This window comes from Scomber scombrus, chromosome 20 (genome assembly GCF_963691925.1).
Source record: "Scomber scombrus chromosome 20, fScoSco1.1, whole genome shotgun sequence".
Lineage (NCBI taxonomy): Eukaryota > Metazoa > Chordata > Actinopteri > Scombriformes > Scombridae > Scomber > Scomber scombrus.
In genome coordinates this window covers 18,738,080-18,759,026 of record NC_084989.1, presented here as the reverse complement: position 1 = coordinate 18,759,026, position 20,947 = coordinate 18,738,080, and the positions used below count along the sequence as shown (strand labels likewise).

The 20,947-nt window shown below is 38.6% G+C and overlaps 1 protein-coding gene across 1 annotated transcript; it reads left to right on the top strand.

Annotated features, from left to right (window-relative positions):
* The first annotated feature begins 1,488 nt into the window (after nucleotides 1–1,488).
* phex (phosphate regulating endopeptidase homolog, X-linked) lies at nucleotides 1,489–19,799 on the top strand. Its single transcript, XM_062441849.1, has 22 exons — nucleotides 1,489–1,937; nucleotides 5,127–5,183; nucleotides 5,384–5,545; nucleotides 5,933–6,016; nucleotides 6,594–6,820; nucleotides 7,798–7,866; nucleotides 8,838–8,954; nucleotides 9,132–9,215; nucleotides 10,068–10,210; nucleotides 10,441–10,534; nucleotides 11,918–12,046; nucleotides 12,260–12,361; nucleotides 13,406–13,483; nucleotides 14,608–14,711; nucleotides 14,795–14,853; nucleotides 15,301–15,355; nucleotides 15,919–15,986; nucleotides 16,103–16,233; nucleotides 16,507–16,572; nucleotides 16,979–17,083; nucleotides 17,721–17,797; nucleotides 17,921–19,799. The coding sequence occupies exons 1-22, from the start codon at nucleotides 1,814–1,816 to the stop codon at nucleotides 18,021–18,023; spliced, it is 2,238 nt and encodes a 745-aa protein (XP_062297833.1). The 5' UTR covers nucleotides 1,489–1,813; the 3' UTR covers nucleotides 18,024–19,799.
* Nucleotides 19,800–20,947: the final 1,148 nt, after the last annotated feature.

The window sequence follows — 20,947 nt, the reverse complement described above, 5'->3', positions numbered from 1 at the left end:
AGGTTAGTAGAACAATACTCTGTTTATTTTTACATTTTCTAGTATTTAGTTCATACATTCAAGGGTCTGAAAAACTGTAATACGTGTCTCTGTGAAACATGTAGGTACCCGTATGTTCATCTCGGGGGATTGCAGACCACTTTTTTTTCATTTCATACTCAACATGTCCCCGGCACACTGGCACATCGTCTTCCTCAGACACTAAAAATAAAAACTCCTTCATTTTTAGTAAGTGCTCCAGACCACAGTGTTTCATCTGTGTTTTGAAGGAGTCGTGCAGTGATTACATTTCCTGAGTGTGAGTGAGAGATGACACGTTGTAATTTGGCAGGGTGTTTCCCGCAGACATGTAAATATTGAACGGCCTTCAGCTTAGCCGCAGAGGTGTGTTTACCATCAAAGATAAGCAGACACCTCTGTCAACAATGTCAAAATTGTTGCCTTTTTGCAGACTTCTTCGTTGAATAAGTATGCAGGAGGATTGAACCCTGTTGCATGCATGAGTCTCAGGAGTTGACCTCTTTCTCGTGTGTGTTTTGGTCGCTTATCTTTGCACTAATGACAGCCTGGAGGCATGTTTGTGTAAACTTGACATGGGAGGTTGATGAAGAAGAGGAGGAGGAGGGAGGCATGTCATGAGTGTTTCAGACTGAGATATGGGCTGTTGATTCAGCTCCCTCTTCTGTGTAAAGAATCAGAGGCTAAATGAGGAACAGACACAATCAAAACTAGAGCAAAGTGTTCCAGTTCAAATTTAAAGAAGTAAAATAACCACGGGACGCAAGTGATTCTGAGTCAGGACGGTGAACAATAGCACTGTGGTCACCGTGTCTTCTTGATAAATGGGTATTATAAGCAGCCCGGGAAGTCAGGTCTATATAAGGAATTTGTGGCCGACGCCCCAAACCCTAATGAGGACGTGCGGAGTAGGTTCTCACCACAGTATGGGGGGGGGGGGGGGGGGGGGGGGGGGGGGGGGGGCATGAAGACCAATCAGGAGCTGTGGTGTCACTGTCATCACCATCTCTGTGTCTAGCTCTCTTCACAGAAACTATTGATGCATTCTGACAAAAAACACTGATGTGTTTTTACAGGCGGGCGACATCATCATCATCAGATTAATCGATTGTAATCAGTGTCCTGTGTGTGTGAGTGTAATTTTGTTCTGGTCTACTGACTGTCTGATCTGATAAATGTTTTGGAGCAGAGAGCCCTGCTGTTCTGTACATGAGATTACACACACACACACATTTCACATGTATGCCGCTAACAAGGTCTGCAGGCTCTAATGTCACACAGATCAGGGTCTGGTTTTAGTCAGTGATTTTAATAAATGATCTCTGTTTGGGTCATCACTGGGAAGCCTGGTCCTTTCTTTCCTAATGGGAGGGAGGAGAGGAGAGAAGAGGAGGAGTGTTGGGCCAGAGGAGGAGTGATGAGGGAAGGGAGGGAGAAACAGTTTGAAGAGTCAGGGTGAAGTTAGAGTAGCTACAGACAGACAGATAGCAGCAGAGAAAGACAGATTGAGAAAGTGAAAAAAGTCTGTTAAATTGAGCAAGAAGCAGAAGATAGATTGGCAGTTGGTAAAAGAGGAAGCAGAGATTTTTTTGGGATTTTTTTTTAATCATTTCATGGAGATGTTACTATAACTTTTTGTGTCACATTTTGTAATCCAAAATGATTTTTTGTTAGATTATTCTACTCTGGATATTAGTAGTTTCTGGTGTGTGTTTATCCACCTGATAGTTAGATTTTGAAGTGAGTGTGAGTGAGTGTGTGTTTGTGTGTGTGAGTGTGTGCGTTATAGTAAATCATGGAACTGGAGCGTTTGGGTGGCGGTGGGGTTAAACCTGAGCGTGGCAACAGTCGTCTCTACAAGATAGCACTGGCCATGTGTGTGTGTGTCTGCGCTACCCTGCTGCTTGCACTCATACTGGGTAAGTCCACACCACACACACATACACACACACACACACACATGCATTCACAGAGATCCACACACATTCTCCCTCGGTCATACTGCATTATAATTTCTAAGGAATTCTGTGGAAATGCATCGTGTAGTACGCACGCTGCCTCAGATTATAGTACATGCAGACTGTGAATAACACTCTGAAGCATGCTGGTGGGTGCAGAGGTCTTTGTGGAGGGCTGGCGGCTAACTTGTGTCAAACTATTTTTGGTTCATATAAGGTTTCAAACACACCCACATGCACATGCATAGTATTGCTCTCCATAGTGCACTGTAGGAGTAAAATTGAACTCTGGAAAAATAGGAAGGAATGTTTGTGTTGTCACTTTGAATGTTTATGTCCTGCAGAATGTGAAATTAATTAGCAGTGAATAGTTTGACAGAGTCATGGGGTGAACAATAATTAACACTGACTTTAGTTAAAAACCCAAAACATGAATGTAGATGTGGCAGGAGTAAAATAATTATGAATTGCATTCATAATCCCAACAGGAAAATAGATTGATATTACACATAATATTGATAAAAGAGTGAAAAAGAAATGTGTCCTAATGTACTAAATTAAACAATGTTTAATGGTATTTCAACCGTATACCATTTTTAAAGGGTGTGCTTTGTGCAATGCGTAATATTCCAGATGTTTGCTGCTGTTGTAGAAAAAGATGATTGTTTAATCTTACTGTGCCTGAATGGAACAATGCAGTCCCTTCTGGCAACTTTCCTTTGTTTCCTTGACTTACTGCCCATGGGTTTCACAAACTGGATTAAGGAAGGAAGAGCATACAGTATATACAGTAGGCTATATATATATAAGTATATAGCCTACTGTTAAAAAAAAAAAAGAGTAAGAAGAGTTAGTTTAGAATAAAGATAGGAGATATGGGGAAACAGCTAGCCCTGTTCTGGACAATGGTTAATGAAAATCCGCCTACCAGCAACTCGATGGCTGACTGATTAGCATCTTGTTTGTTTAATCCATACAAAAAACTGAATTGGTAAAATGACAGGGTGTGGTTTGATGCCAGGTTTGTGCTGATTTTTTCTTGGCTACGCACAGTAACTTCCTCAATAGTTCCTCTGTACACTCACAGCATTTCTTTTTTTCACTTTTAAGGCACAGATTAAATTCAGTTTTTTACTGTTGAATTAACCAGACTAGCTGTCTCCCTGTGCTTACCTAGCTAACCATCTCTCTAGTTTCTTATATAACAGAAAGATATGAGAGTGGCATCAATGATCCAATCTAACTCTTTGTAAGGAGTGTGAATATATCTGCATTTCCCAAAATGTTGAACTATTCCTTTAAAAGTGAGTCCTTTTGTAGACAGTTTTAATGGGTTAGTAGTTTCAGTAGTGCTTGGTTGTGGGGATGGTCCTGACTGGGGTAGGGTAAGTATTGTTTTTTTTTTTTGTTATTGAGGGAAGGCAACATTCTTGTGGTGGCATTGAAGTGTAATTATGTTACGTGCCTATGTATGCAGTACATTTCACCCACACACCCACTCTAATGGAGACACTCTTTTCTCCAGCCGTGCGAATGACCAGACACAGGAATGTCAAGTGATTGTTTTGATTTTTTTAAACTTTTGAATGAGCTTTTGAGTGTTTCACTTAAATGTGTGTTTGTGTACATGCATATTTACATCAGTGGCCTGTTTGGTATCTCAGTAATGAATGTGAGGTTGATATTAGTAGTGACACTTGAGCCTCAGACACCAGTGTGTGTTTCTGAGGGAGCAGTTGGGGTGGGGGGGTTGTTGAGGTTGTTCAAGGCCAAGTGGATCGTGCTGGGGTGAAGTTGTGAGTGTGTGCATTTCTACTAAAAGTGGACACAACATTAAGCAACTCTGACAGGCTCTAACCAGACAACAAGACCGGTCCACCTCAGAGGTCAGACATTGCGGCGCAACTCTGTAACGCTCCAATCACCCGTGCACAATAGGGATTTGGTTTCTAAATCTGTCAGCTTACTTCATGGGCTTCTGTTCTCCACGGAGGCACAACACATAACAGTGGTTTCCGGCAAGAGGTTAAAGGAGCAGGCTTGTAACCAGACTTTCGTTCTCCTTCTTGGATCGGAAGTTAACGGGTAAACCTGTGGTCACACTGAGTAGAATAAACAGTGGGTTACTCTGTTCTATCATCTTGTTTCATTCTGATTGCCTCTTTCAGAGGTGTGTACTCAAGTAATTACAGCTGTCAAAGTTTTAGTCAAAAATCTGATTACTGTTTTGGAAAGCACTCAAGATTTGCTTGTGACTCCATAAATAATGATTATTCTCAAGCGGTGTCACATAACTAAATGTTATGGTGCAATAGTAGGTGGTGATAATGTGGGTTTTTATAGTGCAGGCGGGCATTAGGTTAAAAAATGAATCCACTAACTGTTTACTCTATCCGAGTGCTCTCCAGCTGTATCAACTGCACTTTGGTCTGTACTTGTTCCATTTTGATAGCAAGTAGATTGTGGAAATGTACCTTATTACACTTCCATCTGATAACCAGCATAATCTGCAGCATAATGGCAATATGACTGTCAGACACTTTCACCTATTGAATGTGTGTATTATACAAATAAATAGAAATTACCCATGTTGCACCCTCAGGGACACATTATAATATAAAAATACAATTTTCTCTCTGGTAGCAACTCTAAAACATTCAGAACTGTATTATGCTAAAAGCAAGACAGGACTAAATGAATTATGTACTAATAAACGTACAAAATGTCTTTTGAACTCCCTCCAGAAAATTAAGTTTGTGTCCATTCTGCACTTTTTACTTTTCATGTTGTTTTTAAAAAATACTCTAAATTTAAGGTCCACTTACCAGCCTTTTTCTGACCTTTTCGACTGTATTTCACAGTCTTTAATACTGGATGCTCAGCCTGTCAATGAGATCATATTGCTGTGAAATAAGAAGCAAGAAAATCTGACTACATTTTGGTGGCTGATATCCTTGGTCAGTGTTTCTCAGGTGGTTTGTTATCCTACTGTACACATCAAGTTTCACTTTTACACAATAATGGAGGCAGAACCGGCAACCGCTTGATATCTTAAACCACATTTAATGTCCTGCAAAGAATAAAACACAACTGTTTCCAAATGTAATGTTCTATCATCAACTCTTTTTGATCTTCCTCATCTTGCTTCAGTTTCTCAAAGATCCCATCAGGAGGAGTTCTGTCTGACCCCAGAATGTATTGAGGCAGGTGAGGGGCAACTATTGCAACTTTTCCATTCAACACATTGTAGCTCTGAGCAATCACTATTGTTTGCAATGGTAACTTGTTTGAGATATTTCTGTTGAAACTTATTCAACTTATTTCACTTGTATAAATATGTGGTGTTCAAACGTTATTAATTGGACTCACTGTTTTTATTTTATCTTGTCCCTTTCTCTTGGCTGTAGCGGGATCTATTTTGAGTAAAATTGATCGGTCTGTTAACCCCTGTGAGGACTTTTATAGTTTCTCCTGTGGGGGTTGGCTAAAGGAGAACCCGATCCCAGAAGACTCCTCCTCGTATGGCATCTACCCATGGCTGCGACAGCATGTCGATGTCAAACTCAAAGGTATGCTTGGCCCCTAAAATTTCCCATCAAGGACCTGAGCATCAATGTTTATGTTTACTGAGGTAACTCAAAGTACACTTATAAAGACTTTAAAAAATAGAAGCCCTACTACAATACACATAAAAAAGAGCTAAAGCATGGGTTCTTTTGCAATAGGATTGCCAAGAGGCCATTAACAAGAAGGTCAAAGGCAATTTTTATTTTGCAACTCAAATGTTTGGTTTGGCTTGGTTTATTGAACACTTACACTCTAGCTTGACAGGATATGTCAGTAGGTCAGTGATTATTTTGCTACTGAAACAAAAGTCAAATATCAAATATTTTTGTCTTAAAAAAGGTGTGCCAGCTCATTTCAATGTGAAGACAAACTTGTTTTTACTCTTTTAGAGTTACTAGAAGCTCCTTCCGGACCTGATGAACTGACGGCAGTGACAAAGGCTAAGATTGTCTACCGCTCCTGTATGAATGAGAGTGAGTCTGACACACAAACTTGGTTTTGTCATTAGGAGGACAATGCACTGACAAACCCTGACCATAACAACTACATGTCTAATCTCAACCCCAGCTGCAGCTCTAACCTGAACCTTAAAGCAAAGTCTTAACCCCAAACAATCCCTTGAGTACAACCAACCAAAATGTCCCGTCAATCCAAAAAATGTCCTCACTCAAGTCTAAAACTTGGTCCTCATTAAGACAGATATGTGTGCATACACACACACACATACACACACACACACACACACACACACACACACACACACACACACACGCGCACACACACACACACACACACACACACACACACACACACACACACACACACACACACACAATAGGGTAAAATTGGACAAGATGTGCTTTTATTGATCTCTGTGACAGATTTAGGTCATTGCAAAAGCCAAAGCTATAAAAAAGGAAAACAGCATCTAATCACAAATGTAGAAAAATTACAGTAGCATAATATTTAAACTAAAATAGCAAAAATTGATCAAATAGAACAGACAACAATAATATACTTAAGTGTTGCATGTCTGTGTACTGTGCACAGCTATACTGGAGCAGTTGGACGCCAAACCAATGCTGAAAACTCTTAAACAGCCGGAGTTTAGGTGGCCTGTTGTGGGGGATGGGCTTGGCGGGCAGTATCAATGGTCTTCGGAGCAATGGAACCTCCTAAAGACACTGGCAGAGATGAGGAACCGACACAGTAAGAGCGTCCTGATTCGCCTGTATGTCTCCCCAGATGACAAAAACTCCTCCCACTACATCATCAAGGTCAGACACTTACAAAATTGACACTTACTGTTGTTCATGGAATATTTTGCATTACTGTCAAATGTACAATTTTCTACCTTCCAGGCAGTCATTGGTTTTAGTTCAAGTCAGTACAGTAGAGTTCAGATTGGAAACTTTTCCTTATGGTCCTCACTAAAATAATTGTACCTTTGACTCAACATTAAAATTAAGTAATGATTCACACTACTTATTTAAGTTGAATCAACATAATTCGATTCATGTTACAATTGTTTTTAAGACAAAGCATTTTAAGGCCATCTCTTTATCTTAGACCACATACCACCAACTCAAGTCAGATGGCTGATACCCCCTTGAATCTGAATCACTGTACTACATTTGAGCACCTCAACATTTATGCATAGTCATGTTGCAACCATCTTAATTCTCAAAAATGAACTACAACAAGGAACATAGCAACACAAAATTTGACTTGTTTATGAGTCTATTGCCCTTAAACTCAAAATCTTGTATTGTTTTGTGCCATTTCTGGGCATCATTGGTCCACATGGGCCACATTCTGATTTTGGTTCATGTAGTTTAAGGTTACACAACTAGTATTCAACTGGGAACCAATCATATGGGCTTGTACATGAGTTGAAATGGCAACTCATAAATCTAGGATGTTAAAGCCTCATTGAACACACAAGGAAAGGGTTTCAAAACAGTCCCAGTTTATCTCAATCAGGCTTTTGTCTTTGCATTATTATTATTTATACCACAGTGAAAAGAACAGAATCCGGTGTTGTTGTTGTTGTTGTTTTTTTGGAAGGCAGGAAATCAATCCACAAAACTTCCATGTTTGGCTAACGGGGGCTAAAAGATGCAAAACCACTAGTGAGAGCAGTTTCAGTGCCTGAGTCTAACATTTTTCAATTTTTATTGCTGCAGCAACAGTAACAAGATTAACAGGCCAAAAAAGCAGCAGACACAAACCCATGTCCTCTGTCTTCATGCAGCTCGATCAGGCATCCTTGTCTCTGCCCTCCAGGGAAGACTACACCTCCAACACTTCCTCTTCCCAGGCGGTGAGTTTCTGCTCAATCTTTCACCTCTCTTACCTGTCATCTAAAAAAAATCCTCTTCCTACAGTACAGAAGCTATGTCCTTTCTGTTTTAGTGGTAAATTATGGCAGAAATCAAAAAAATCAGACACTTATTAACAGTGAGTTTCAGTCTTTTTGAATCAACAAATTCGTATTAAGCACAAATACATATTAAAAAAGTCATAATGCAAAAATAATGTAATGGCAGCTAGCAGGTTGACCCACTACTAATGGCTGCTTCATTAGTCCAGCATGAAAAAGTGCAATGAGTTTGCAGTGACTCATACACGGATACATATCTCATACTGATGTAGCAGTGCAAGAGTGTCTATGTGTGGATTTAATTCCTCATGATGTCTGGTGTCTGATGTTTGGTAGTGATAGTTAACAGTAGCTTAAAGCAATGAAAGAGCAAGTGACATTGGTCTTTTTCTGCCCCTCACCCTCCCCCTTTTGTGAGTGATGTTACAGCAATATTTACTACAGAGATGGTTTCTCTGTTAGTGTATGACAACATTTGACATGTTTTGCAGCCATTACCACATACTGACTTTTCTCCCCACATACATAGGGCAGTTTCCAAGGATTGGAGAGATGGATAATCTCGGGATATACAATATCTAATTTCTTTAAAGAAAACCTCTCTCAAAACCTTTATTTTTAGGAAGAGAGATTCTGTCTCAGCCTCTCTTTTATGACTAAGTGAACACAGCCTGGCTTCACTGGTTAGCCTGTTCTGCCTGTGATGACCTGCTTCTATGGTCAGGCTGTGTCCACTCAGCATGTACATTGTCAATGTTTTCCTTAGTTTTCTATCAGTCACGGTGGTCAGGTACTCTGCCACCATGCACTGTCAGTTTGGGATCAAACAGAATTCGAATTTACTTTGTGATTTGGTGGTTTTGTTCAAATATTTGATGAGATTTCCTCTCTCTCTCTCTTCGTCTCTCCAGTATCGTACAGCCTTGCTGAGTTTGATGGTGGATATAGCCATCATGCTGGGCGCTCCAGAGAAAGCAGCACTGACCCAGATGGAAAAGGCTCTTGCCTTCGAGACCAAACTAGCTCATGTAAAGATGTCATGTTAGATAAATATAATCCCACTCAATGTATGGAAATGGCTTCATAGGCCTCTGTGACTCTAGAGATGATTACAACAAGGGATTATCAACCATGAAATATGAAATGAATTCATCAACTTCACCAACAGTAGAAATGGAAATATGACTTTCTCATTGTGCCTGCAGATTCTGATTCCCTATGAAAACCGCACCAGTGAGAACATGTACAACAGATACACACTCTCCCGCCTGCACCGCCACATACCACAGGTACTTTAAATAGGTAGCTGTACAAAAAGGAACACTTCTAAAAGACGTCTAAAAGAACAGGTCTTTTAGACATCTTATGTGTCAGTCCAGTTATGATTGTGTACATGTTTACTCCACAAAATGGAGACATTAGTTCCAAATAACAATTTGAAGAAATGAGTGACAGTACAGAAATAGAAACAAATTATATGCTTTGCTGATTTGGGCCTTTCATTACAAATGATTAATGATGTATTTGATTGTTATGATGGTGTTTGTTGGATTTTGATGCCTCATGCTTTGAATGCAATTCCAGACCCTTTTCTACCCAGAGAATGAAAGGATGTTTAATTATTGTATTTTTGGCAGTAGAATGATCCAACTTAAAGATAATGAGTGCCCCAAACGCACAAAACTGTTTCAGATTTAGATCCCCTCAAAGAAATGTGGATTCTGTTGAAAAAAATTGCAAAATAATGATTATAATCTTTATTTATAGAGCACCTTTCAAAACTAAAGTGCTTCCCAAGGGCAGCAAAATAAAATATTAAAATATAGAAAAACAGATATATCCAATTGAGTGTAAGATATAACGAGAATATTCAAAAGAAATAAAAACAGAAATAACAGGCAATTCATACAAAATACAAACACAAGTAATGTAAAATTAGAGAAGGCTCTCCAGTCTGTTTTAATAAGAGATTGTAAATAAGTCACTGACTTCTGAAATAGCATTTTAACATTTATAGTACCAGTCAAAAGTATGGATGCACTTTCTCATTGATGTAAATGGGACGTTTGTCCAAACTTTTAAAACATGTTTTATTTCTATATGTGAAACCTCCACTTGTCTTTTCCTCTGTCTGTCTGTAGTTTGACTGGCTGGGTTTTGTGAAGACTGTGGTGGAGTCTAAAGGCGACCCGGCTCGGTCCATCTCCTCCTCTGAACACATCATCGTCCGAGCTCCGCAGTACTTTAAGGACCTTTTCAAGCTCATTAACACCACAGATCCCAGGTACACACACACACACACACACACACACACACACACACACACACACACACACACACACACACACACACACACACACATGCACAGCTACACAGGGAACACACACAGACAGATGAGCACACACTGGGGCTGGAGGGCTCCTGTCTCTCATTATAAGTATATTATAGTGTATAATGAGATTACATCTAGGCATTTAATTAATGTCCCTCCTCTCTCTCTTTATCTTTCTCTAGGACTGTTGCTAACTACGTACAATGGAGAACAGTTTTTTCCAGGATCACCACTCTGAGCCGCCGTTTCCTCTACAGATACCTTGACTACGCTCGGGTTGGTACATGAAGCACCTTGCAAAATCTGTGCCCATAGTTGGTGATTTGTTATGTTTTTAGATTAACTGAATGACTAAAAGCTCCTTTATTGACTGACAGAATTCTCCTATTTCATGTAAAGATGACATTTGGTCCTACTATATGTTGCATGTAGTGTTTGGCTGTGAAACACAGGAATTTGGTTTAAATTATACCAAGTACCTCTATTTTAGACAGAAGATCTGGCTGTTTTGGCTTTAGCTACTTATATTTGTTGCTTACTGTAACTCTAATTTGAACTCTCAGCACATGATTTAGCTTTAATTACTTCTAAATCAGTTTATGTAACAAACTAACCCAAAGTCAAATTAGTTCATAACTTTCTTTCTGACATTTCTTAAGACCAAACCAGCAGATGATTCACTTAAACGAGCTGTTTCCCAATTTCATGATTCACTCTAATCATACAGCACTGTATTTATACTCATTTACTAACACTGAGGACACTGAAGCCGTGTCCTCTTTTAAGAATCTATGGTTTAACAACATGAGAGTGTTTAGTGGCTATTTTATAAGCTGATGATATTTTAGACTCAGCATATTTATATTTGATTACTTTTAGGTCAACACATAAACAAATCAATTAAGAATTCATTACTTTTCCAACAGAATTTCCTGGCATCTATAATTATGGCCTCAATTCTTTGCTACAGTCCTGCTTGTACTGTTTTATACAACCAGAAAATAACACAAGACATGTGCTGATGAACATGAATCAAACTGCAATTTGTGAATGATGCTGTCAAATTAATGTCACAAAGAGAAACCAAACAGTTTTTTTTTAACAAAGATGTACGATTTAATCTTTTAATTTCTGATTAATTTCTGATCATTTCTTTTACACCAACACTGTCAGTTTTGTAGTCATAATTAGCTTTGTGTGTTTCATCCACACACTCAAAAATCCAACATAATTATTGTGCATATTTTTACTTTTTCTGTTTATACATATTTTGAATTAGTATGTAGTACAATTTAGGGACACAGCTTGCGCCTCATACATACATAGATACTTTTTTTTTTATGAACCCTAATCCACATGAAAACTGACATTTTTAGAAATGAGGACTAAAAGTTCTCAAAATATATAAGAGTAACAGATTCTCCAAAACCCTGTTTTTATGTCTTAAAACTCTCATGACGGTAATTAGAGAGCTGGAAAAATTATGTTATTTTGACTACTGTGGCATCCTGTTTTTAAGGCCATGGAAAGAGCTTCAAATGTATATAAGTGACCCCTCCTGGCCACAGACTTGAGGAACTGTGTGAATGGTGGAAACTGGTGCTCTGTGGAGGAAGACACAAAGTCACCTTGCATCTCCGTCTGTCACACCCCCACTAGGTAACCACGGGAACCACCTCTCTGACCCCACGCTGGGATAAGTGTGTTAACTATGTCGAAAACTCGCTCGTTTACGCCACCGGGCGCCTTTTTGTCAACACACACTTCCAGGAGGACAAGAAACACATGGTGCGTGTGTTTTATGTGTGTATTTTGGAAATGACATCATGCAGCAAATCTTAAATTAGATTAAAAGTATTTTATTTTTCTATATACAGTATGTAGGTTTGTATTTTATTTGTGTATTGAGTGTATTTTGTCTGTGTGTCATGTTTTTTATACACCTCCTCAAGTCATGTTACACATTTAACCCTCTCATGGCTTCTGTGTGCATGAACTCAGATGGAGGAGTTGATTCAGGGCGTTCGCTGGGCGTTCATCGACATGCTGCAGAAAGAGAACGACTGGATGGATCAACCAACGAAGGAAAGAGCTGTAGAAAAGGCAAGAAGGGCTGACTGCTTCATCACCCCATCACTCCATCCCTGTGTTTCTCCATATTTCTTCTGGAAAATAATTCCCCCAGCTACTGTGATAATCTCCAAAACTACTTTCCTCCCCTTTCTCTACTCACAACTCTAAATCCTCCCCTCTAATCAAACATTTTGTTTTAAACCTAATGCTTCGTTCATGTTTTTTTGGCCACTTGGGGGCAGCACTGTTTCGGTTCTCACCAACTTCCAAGGGAAAAATATATGTCTCTTTAGCTGCTAGAGTAGATGTTTGACTTTCCTCATCAACTGGCTGCTATTTTTATTTGTCTGTAGTTTGGTGTTTAGCAGGGGACACTGAAAAACACTTCCTGCTGCAGCTGGAAAATTGTGTAGATTAGAGTGTGAGATTTGACCAAACATTACATGTGCCTGACACCAAAACAGTGAACTAAAAGAGGCTAAAAAGCTCAGAAGAGCTGTAATGTTAGATGAAAAATCTCTGTGGGTTTATCACTACAAGTAACTGTCATTTAATTAGTTCTTAAAATAAAATATTGATAATTGCAGCTTTAAATCAGAATATTGACCAACTGTGAGTAAAACATGCTTTTGATACCTTGAGATTCTGCTCTCTCATTGTATCACGTGGACTCACCCTTTTTTGACTTTTATGTCTGTCTTCAACACAGCAGTGCCATGCTGTCCTTCAAGTTACTGTTTTTATAACCGAAGGACCATTGATCTTTAAAACATTCCTCATCATCATCATCATCTTTCATGGAGTACTTTTCTCCTCATTCAAGCAGCCTTGCAAAAACAACAACCACATTCAGATGCTACCTCTTTATTGTTTTTAATGTCTATTTCTAATGTAACATTTCAATGGCTTTGTAAGGACTTTGGGAACATTTTTCTGTCTGCAGCTATGACTTTTACAGACCTTACTCTTCATTGCTGTTATCACAATTCTGCCTTGTATGGCTGATAAATCTGTTTATGACTGTGTAAAAGTCTGGTTAAACTCTCTTTAACGTTCACTCTGTCGTCTCTCCAGGCTCATGCTGTACTGGCTAAGGTCGGCTACCCTGAGTTTATTCTGAATGACACCTACCTCAATGAAGATTTAAAGCAGGTTTGTATAACAGCGTACTTCTGTAGGAAAGTTCTATAGCCTAACTTGGGTAAAAAAGGGGTCAATGGGAAATAAATGAACAAAAAACTACTCTGATCATTTCTGTGTTTGACTTGGCTGCTGTATGTGAATTATTTATTAATCTGACTGTCAAACACACTGCCCTCTGATGATAAGTCTTTGTGCAGCCCTGTGTATGTGCAAAATTGCTTTAAAAAATGCACACCCACATACATCTTTTTTGATACTTATAGTTTTTCATTTTCAAAATTTCATACTTTAAACACATTTTTCTAACATTATTTTTTATTGCACACTAGCACAATCTGAGAAATCTACCCTGCATTTAGCTGCACATAGTGTATGACCATGTGACAGATAAAACTGAATCTGAAAATGATTCTACACATTGAAAGAATCTTACCATCAAAACTGCTGCAGTTTTTTTAATGAAAAATCATCGTCAGTGACAGTCAGCCCCTGCTTACCTTCATAATGAAGTAGAGGAGTATGTTCAGTGGCAGGTTGCTGTCACAGAGCTGCAGAATTAGGAGATCCTTTTTCAACTCTTTACCTCTTCCCAACGGGAGGCGGGTGGGAAAGCTGAGAATTGAGTGCTGGGCCTGACGTTCTGCTCGGCTCCTCTGCTTACTGTGATAGTCACTTTAATTACTGTCATACTTACTTCATGCACTGTCAGACTCTTTATCACTTTATTCACTGTCAGTGCACGTTCCTTTGGCACTGTGGAACCATTCATCTACTGCATCAAAAATCTCAATACCTTTAGTTTATGTAGATAGCGCAGTCACATTCTTATTGTACAGGCTCATTTTTCATTGTTACAGCCTGATTTTTATTGTTGATTTGCTGAGTTTTATCGTGTGTATTTATTGTACTGAGCTACTGAATGCGTAATTTTCCTTTGCGAACAATAAAGCATCCATGCATCTCTTATATAGTGAAAATGTTAACAGTTTAAAAGTGACATATGATTGTAAACTGGGGGCCCAGTCAGGGCCTCTGGATCTAAATGTCTTATCCTGATTGAGTTTTATATGTTTAGGCTTAATCTGAAAAGTACTTTTAATAAGAAAGCATGTGTTTGCATGTGTCTGTTATAGCTGGAGTTCAATGAGACGGACTACTATGGGAATGTGATGCAGACATTGAAGTTCATCGCCCAATCCGACATCGCATGGCTCCGAAAGAGTGTCCCACGGACAGAGTGAGTGATCGGACCAATCTGTACTGCATCACTTACTATGTTTCACATCCTCATTGTAATGCCAAAATGTGTCTGTGTTCCAGGTGGTTCACAAACCCCACAACCGTGAACGCCTTCTACAGCTCCTCCACCAATCAAATCAGTAAGATAAATGATTGATTTCTGGCACAAAATTCATTGCATCAGTTGATTTTTATCATCCGGGTATTAATGACTTTTGAAGTTATGTCAATGAAAAAGATGAAGCTCCACTGCACTTCAGTGATTTCAATTAAGGATCTGCCTGGGATACATTTTTGGGATTATCGCTCCCCTAAAATAGCTGAGTAGGCATATCAGTTTCAGAATTAATTGAACATTTGCATGAAACACAAAGTAAAACTGATGGAGGAGGCAGGAGTTGTTTCAAAAAGAGGTCAAATGTGATCTGTTTTGTAATAGATACTTCCTGAAGAAAAAACACACTTTTAAAATCACAAATATCTTCGCCTCACACAGGAAATAGAAAAACGTTCTGCAGTAAATGAATTTTGTCTGGACAGGCCTGTAGACATGCAAACAAAAAAACAATTTCAATCTTCTCATTCAGGATTCCCAGCCGGTGAGCTCCAAAAGCCCTTCTTTTGGGGGAAAGAGTATCCAAGGTGAGATTAAAGAAATGTGACGTGCTCTATTAGCAGACCATGAAAATGCCTCCTCATGCTTTGCTCAGCAGAACTGTGGTGCTCTGAAATAATTAGAGCACTTTTCTGACATGAACCTCCAGGTAGAAAACCACAGAGTATGACTATTATGGTCAGGCCTGTGGAAAAAAACAGTATGATTAAATACCTCATGCTCTACAGATCATGAAATAACAACTCATTAGTAGACATGGCTCTGTTGACCCTGTTGTACATGTTGTTAATACTTCACAACCGTAGATATCATCCTCATTTTTTACTATATAATAAATGATTTGTCTTGTGTAAAGTGCAATCATTTTGCCTCACAAATAATACAATTATTCATGATTTTTATAGTCATTTCTAAATTGTTTTTCTTTTTAATGGAGGTTTAAGCAAATCCCTTATTGGCACCATACTGTTCATGTATTAACTAAATGACATCCCCTAAAAGTAAAGCTTAGATGAGGAAGCAGCTTATGTCCTAGAAACTGACAACCTTTCTAGAGTCACTTGACCAAACCTCACTCCCTTGTTTCCAGGTCTTTGAGTTACGGCGCCATCGGGGTAATAGTTGGACATGAGTTAACACACGGCTTTGACAATAACGGTAAATACTAATCTAAGAAAACTGCCATGATGATAAAGCAAGACATTTCTAAACATACTGGATTATATGATTTCTTTTTTTGTGTCTGTGTGTTGTGGTTTTTTTCTTCTGCACAGGTCGCAAATATGACAAAAATGGTAACCTTGACCAGTGGTGGAGCAACTCGTCCGTAACAGGCTTCAATGAGAAGACTCAGTGTATGATTGAGCAGTATAATGACTACCACTGGAAGGAGGCAGGGCTGAACGTAAGAACTAGAGCCTGAATACACAGAACTCACATCAACTACAGCAATAGAACATGCTCAAAGAAGTCCCCAAAAACCATGATCAAATCAAAAATAGCCTATAGTAATATTGTATATCATGGTTTTATATATTGTAGATGTGTTTCGATAGTAAGAAGTACATGTTTTAGAACCAGCATGGCTTGATGTGGGATTACCTACTCATCATAGTAACCTATGTGAAAGAATGAGAGATGAGGATATGTGAATAATGATTTTTTTCCCCTCCTGCAGGTGCGGGGTAAGAGGACCTTGGCTGAGAACATTGCAGACAATGGAGGAATAAGAGAAGCTTTTAGGGTATGATTTATTTCCTGACATTGGGCTACCAAAACAAGGTTTCATTGATCTTGAAAAAACAAAACAAAACATAAAAACTCAATAGTCATTTCTCCTGGCAGAAAAATGCAGGTGTAACTAATAACATTAGTGATGGTTATATTGAATTTAGTTGTGCCAGAAAGCTGTGCCAGTGAGCCAGCAGGAGCAATAATAGTACCCTTAGTTAGTTTCACCTGTGTTTCTGATTAGTTTCATTTGTGTCTGTCACTAGATTCACCTGTTAATTAGTTAATGTGTGTTTATTATTACTTCCACCTGTGTTACACATCCTAAAAATGTGATTGGTCTACTTTCAAAACTTTCAAGATGTCATGTGAAGAAGTCCAGAAAAAAGAAAATCTTCCCTCTGTCTGTTTTTGTGCAGGCGTACAGGCGGTGGATAGATGAGAGCAGAGGAGGTGTGGAGGAGCCTCTGCTGCCTGGAGTCGGACTGAACAACAACCAGCTGTTCTTCCTGAGCTATGCACATGTGAGAACACAGGCACCAGCTGTTTCTGCCATGCTGCTATTATTTTTCTTTAGATAATTAGAGCTTTTACGTTGAGTTGTAAGCCTTGACGTGATTATCAGTTAAGTAGAAAGAGGTTCAAATGTCTATACTAAGATATCACTTATAATAATTATTAATCGATTTTCATGTTTTGTTTTGTGATGAAAACGGCAACAGTTAGCATTTCAACTGTAATCCAATCTAGTGCAGTATAAAATGAATTGGTCCTTATATCACTTGTCTTTTGTGTTTAATGAAGCAGAACTTTTTTTAGGATTTAGTGCAAAAAAAATCTGCTGTGGGAGCCAGTGGCGACATAAACCATAGTGTAGTTATTATCGCTGCTGCAATATATTACCAATCTAATTGTACTCCATCTGGTTTGAGCTGTTAATGAAGAAAATGCTGTAGGCTAGTTTAGGCAGATATGAATGCACACATTCATATAATGTTCAGTCTGCTGCTCATTCTGCTAATGATGAGCACCACTAACCACCTGCAATAAGATGTTAAGGCGATGAAGGGTAAAAATGCATAAGTACACACATTTTTATGGCACTCACTGTAAAAGCATCTGTTTAATGAGCTTGTAACATTATAATGTGCTAATCTACAGGTGAGATGTAACTCATACAGACCAGAGGCAGCCATGGACCAGATACAGAGTGGAGCCCACAGTCCACCAAAATATAGGTGAGCGCACACACACACACACACACACACACACACACACACACACACACACACGTACACACACACGTACACACACAAACAAAACCCTTATTACTTGACCTTTACCATCACTGTTCTCTGCAGAGTTATCGGAGCGATGAGTAACTTCCAAGGGTTCCGCAACACGTTCAGCTGTCCTGACTCGTCGGCCATGAACAGAGGCGCACAGTCCTGTCGCGTGTGGTGACCTTTGACCTCAGCTTGACTATGAACCATGCCAGAGCTGTCGGCAGGATGTCAGCTGAAAAGGCTGATAATGCTGGACTAATCCAACATAGTTTACATGATACGGGAGCAACACAAAAATGAAGCACGAGTTGTTCTCCCAGAAACATAACCCCTAACATATAGACATGTTAGGGTAAGAGTGGAAATGTTTAGAGACTGAACCTATTTTTAATGGGTTATTGTATATTGTTACTGCAACAAATTTGTTACTTTTTTTCACTGGTACATTTACTGCAAATATTGCAGCTACTGCATAAATTATGACTGAAGAGATTTTGTTAAGGACAGTAGTTTATGGATTACAAAAATGTTGGAAAAAAGTATTTGTTATAAGCTGTTTTTTTTAAAAACTGATAGTTTTTACAACAACACACCACTATGTACTGTAATTTTAACAATATAAAGCTAGAGCTTTTTTTATGGGAATAAGAGTATTTATATCACGGTTGCAAAGACTAGATTTTTTAAGAGGAACATATATTTCAGATGTTACGGTAACTGTCGAAGCAGAAATATATCAGATTATCATCTGCATATGTTCATTAGCAGCTTTGTTGATCAATTCCCCACACCCAAAACCAAAGATGACCATATTTGTGCATAAATATGAGCAAAAAAAAAAAGCAAAATACAATATAAACCTTCAATTTACATATTTTGCTATCCAAATTTATTTCATATTGTGTTGTGAATCTTTATTTTTCTGCTTTTGCTTGTTTCTCTTGAAATAATTGTTAACGTGGTGTATTTGTACTGCAGATCCACAAGAAAATTATATCAACCTGGCATATTTTTAAGACTTAACGTGAGGTTAAGATTACTACTACTACTTATTAAGATCTATATGTTTTGTACTGTGTGTGTGTTTGTGTGTAGGGGAGGGGGGCTCCTTTGATAAATCTCTGTCCTGTTTTAGTTCCTGTCCCACTTTGTTTAAATTCAATTTGGTTTTTGTGTCAGACATTTATATTCATTCTACTGCAGTTGAGCCTGAAGCAAATAAGCTCACAGAATTACAAGCACTCCTAACTACAAGATGCACTCTGTCCATGTGTCTTTCTATCTCTGTTACTCAGCTATACTGCTGGGGTGCACTCACACATCAGCTTGTGATAGTATTTGGTATCATTGTGGAATAAAGGAGCGTTTTAACAAGTGAAGGTGTGAAGCTTTAGGAAACATCCTCTGAGGTGTTATCTTTGTAAAAGACATATCTGAATCATGAACCTAAATATTAACCCTAACCCTAAATATTCTGGTTATGTTTTACAGATTCTGCTCTTTGAAACACTCTGATGGCCTCGACACATACTGTGTAAAAGCAATCTGCAATAAGTATATTTCATTCACTAAAATGAGTGTCACTCCAAAATAATATACACCAAAGCACATAAATATCAAAACAAGCATTATTTTAAAACTATCTATGGATTATTATTGAGGTTCTCAGTTATGATAACAACTCTTATCCCCCAACCCCATTTTTTTTAAAAAGCTGAATAATAAGCAGAGTATAAAACCTTCATAGTGCAAATGATTAAATTGAAATCACTGTATCAAAAAAATATTTTCTTTATTTTCATTTTGCTTGATATGTTTTTTTTTAAAGTAATGGGATAAATTCTAATTTTTCCATGCTGTGATGGTGGTTAACTGTGTTGCCCTTTGTTTTTTCTTTTTTTTGGCTGTGCTTTTTGCTGTCAGGTTCTAATAAAACTATGATGCTGTTCCTTCACTTTAATTTTGCTGTGATTGATAGGGTGAGTTGGAAGACAGCCACTTTTGAGGACACAAACCAGACATAACACCATTTGACTGCAGGGACAGATTGTGCAACGGGAAAAAAACCTGTGTTCCCAATTGGTATAATGCTGATTTTTGGGTCAGTGGTTAAGGGTTAGGTTATGGAAAGTAGTGGTTATGGTTAGAGTAGGGTAAATCTCCAGGAAATTAATGTAAGTATATGTAAATACCCCAAAAGTGACATAGGTGTGTGTGTGTGTGTGTGTGTGTGAGAGAGAGAGAGACAGACAGACAGACAGTGGAGAGAGGTGGCAGACAGTGGATGGAGGGTGCTGATGGATGGAGGACAAAAGACAAAGAGATTGGAATTGCATCTGAAAGCATGTCCATTTATCGATTTTTCTTTGGACGTGCTATTACATACACACACACACACACATCATATCTCATTCATTGATGTCAGCAGTTCCCATGGCAACTTACACTGTGTTCTTACAGGACAGGAGGCTCTTGAACCTGACACTGTGCTTGTGTGAGTATGTGTCTTTCAGTTTGTCTTACATCGCCAGGCAGGGGGTTACATTAATGACTTGTATCTGTGGCAACACCAGCGGCGGTCTCATCAATACACACCAATTAGACAAACAGTCCAGTGCCTCAGTCTATTATGGGATGTGTGTGTGTGACGGAGGGGTTGGGGTGATTAAGAGTCAAAGAGAGAGAGGGGAGTAAGTGAGATGGATGATAATGAGCTAAGATCTTTTACAAGATGTGTAAGCAACATCATGCGCCAGGCCCCTGGCAGCCATTTTTTCACTCAGACATTCATTACCACTGATAAGACATAGATGAAATGAATGTTCACTTCTTTTGTTCCTTGCTCTTACTGCATCCTTGCTACAGCCTCCATCTGCCTCTAGTTAAAAAAAGTACACTAAATTGTACTTAATGGCAGTATATTTCCATTTCATACTACTGTCCATTCTACTGCCTCCTCCTGCTTCTTGTTTTCAAAAATGATGCCAATGTTCTCTTAATTGTCATACATTCCCTTTTACTTTCTACAATATTTGCTACAGCCTCCTTCTGCCTCTTAGTTTAAAAAATGTACAATATAAAGTAAACAAAGTACAATACATT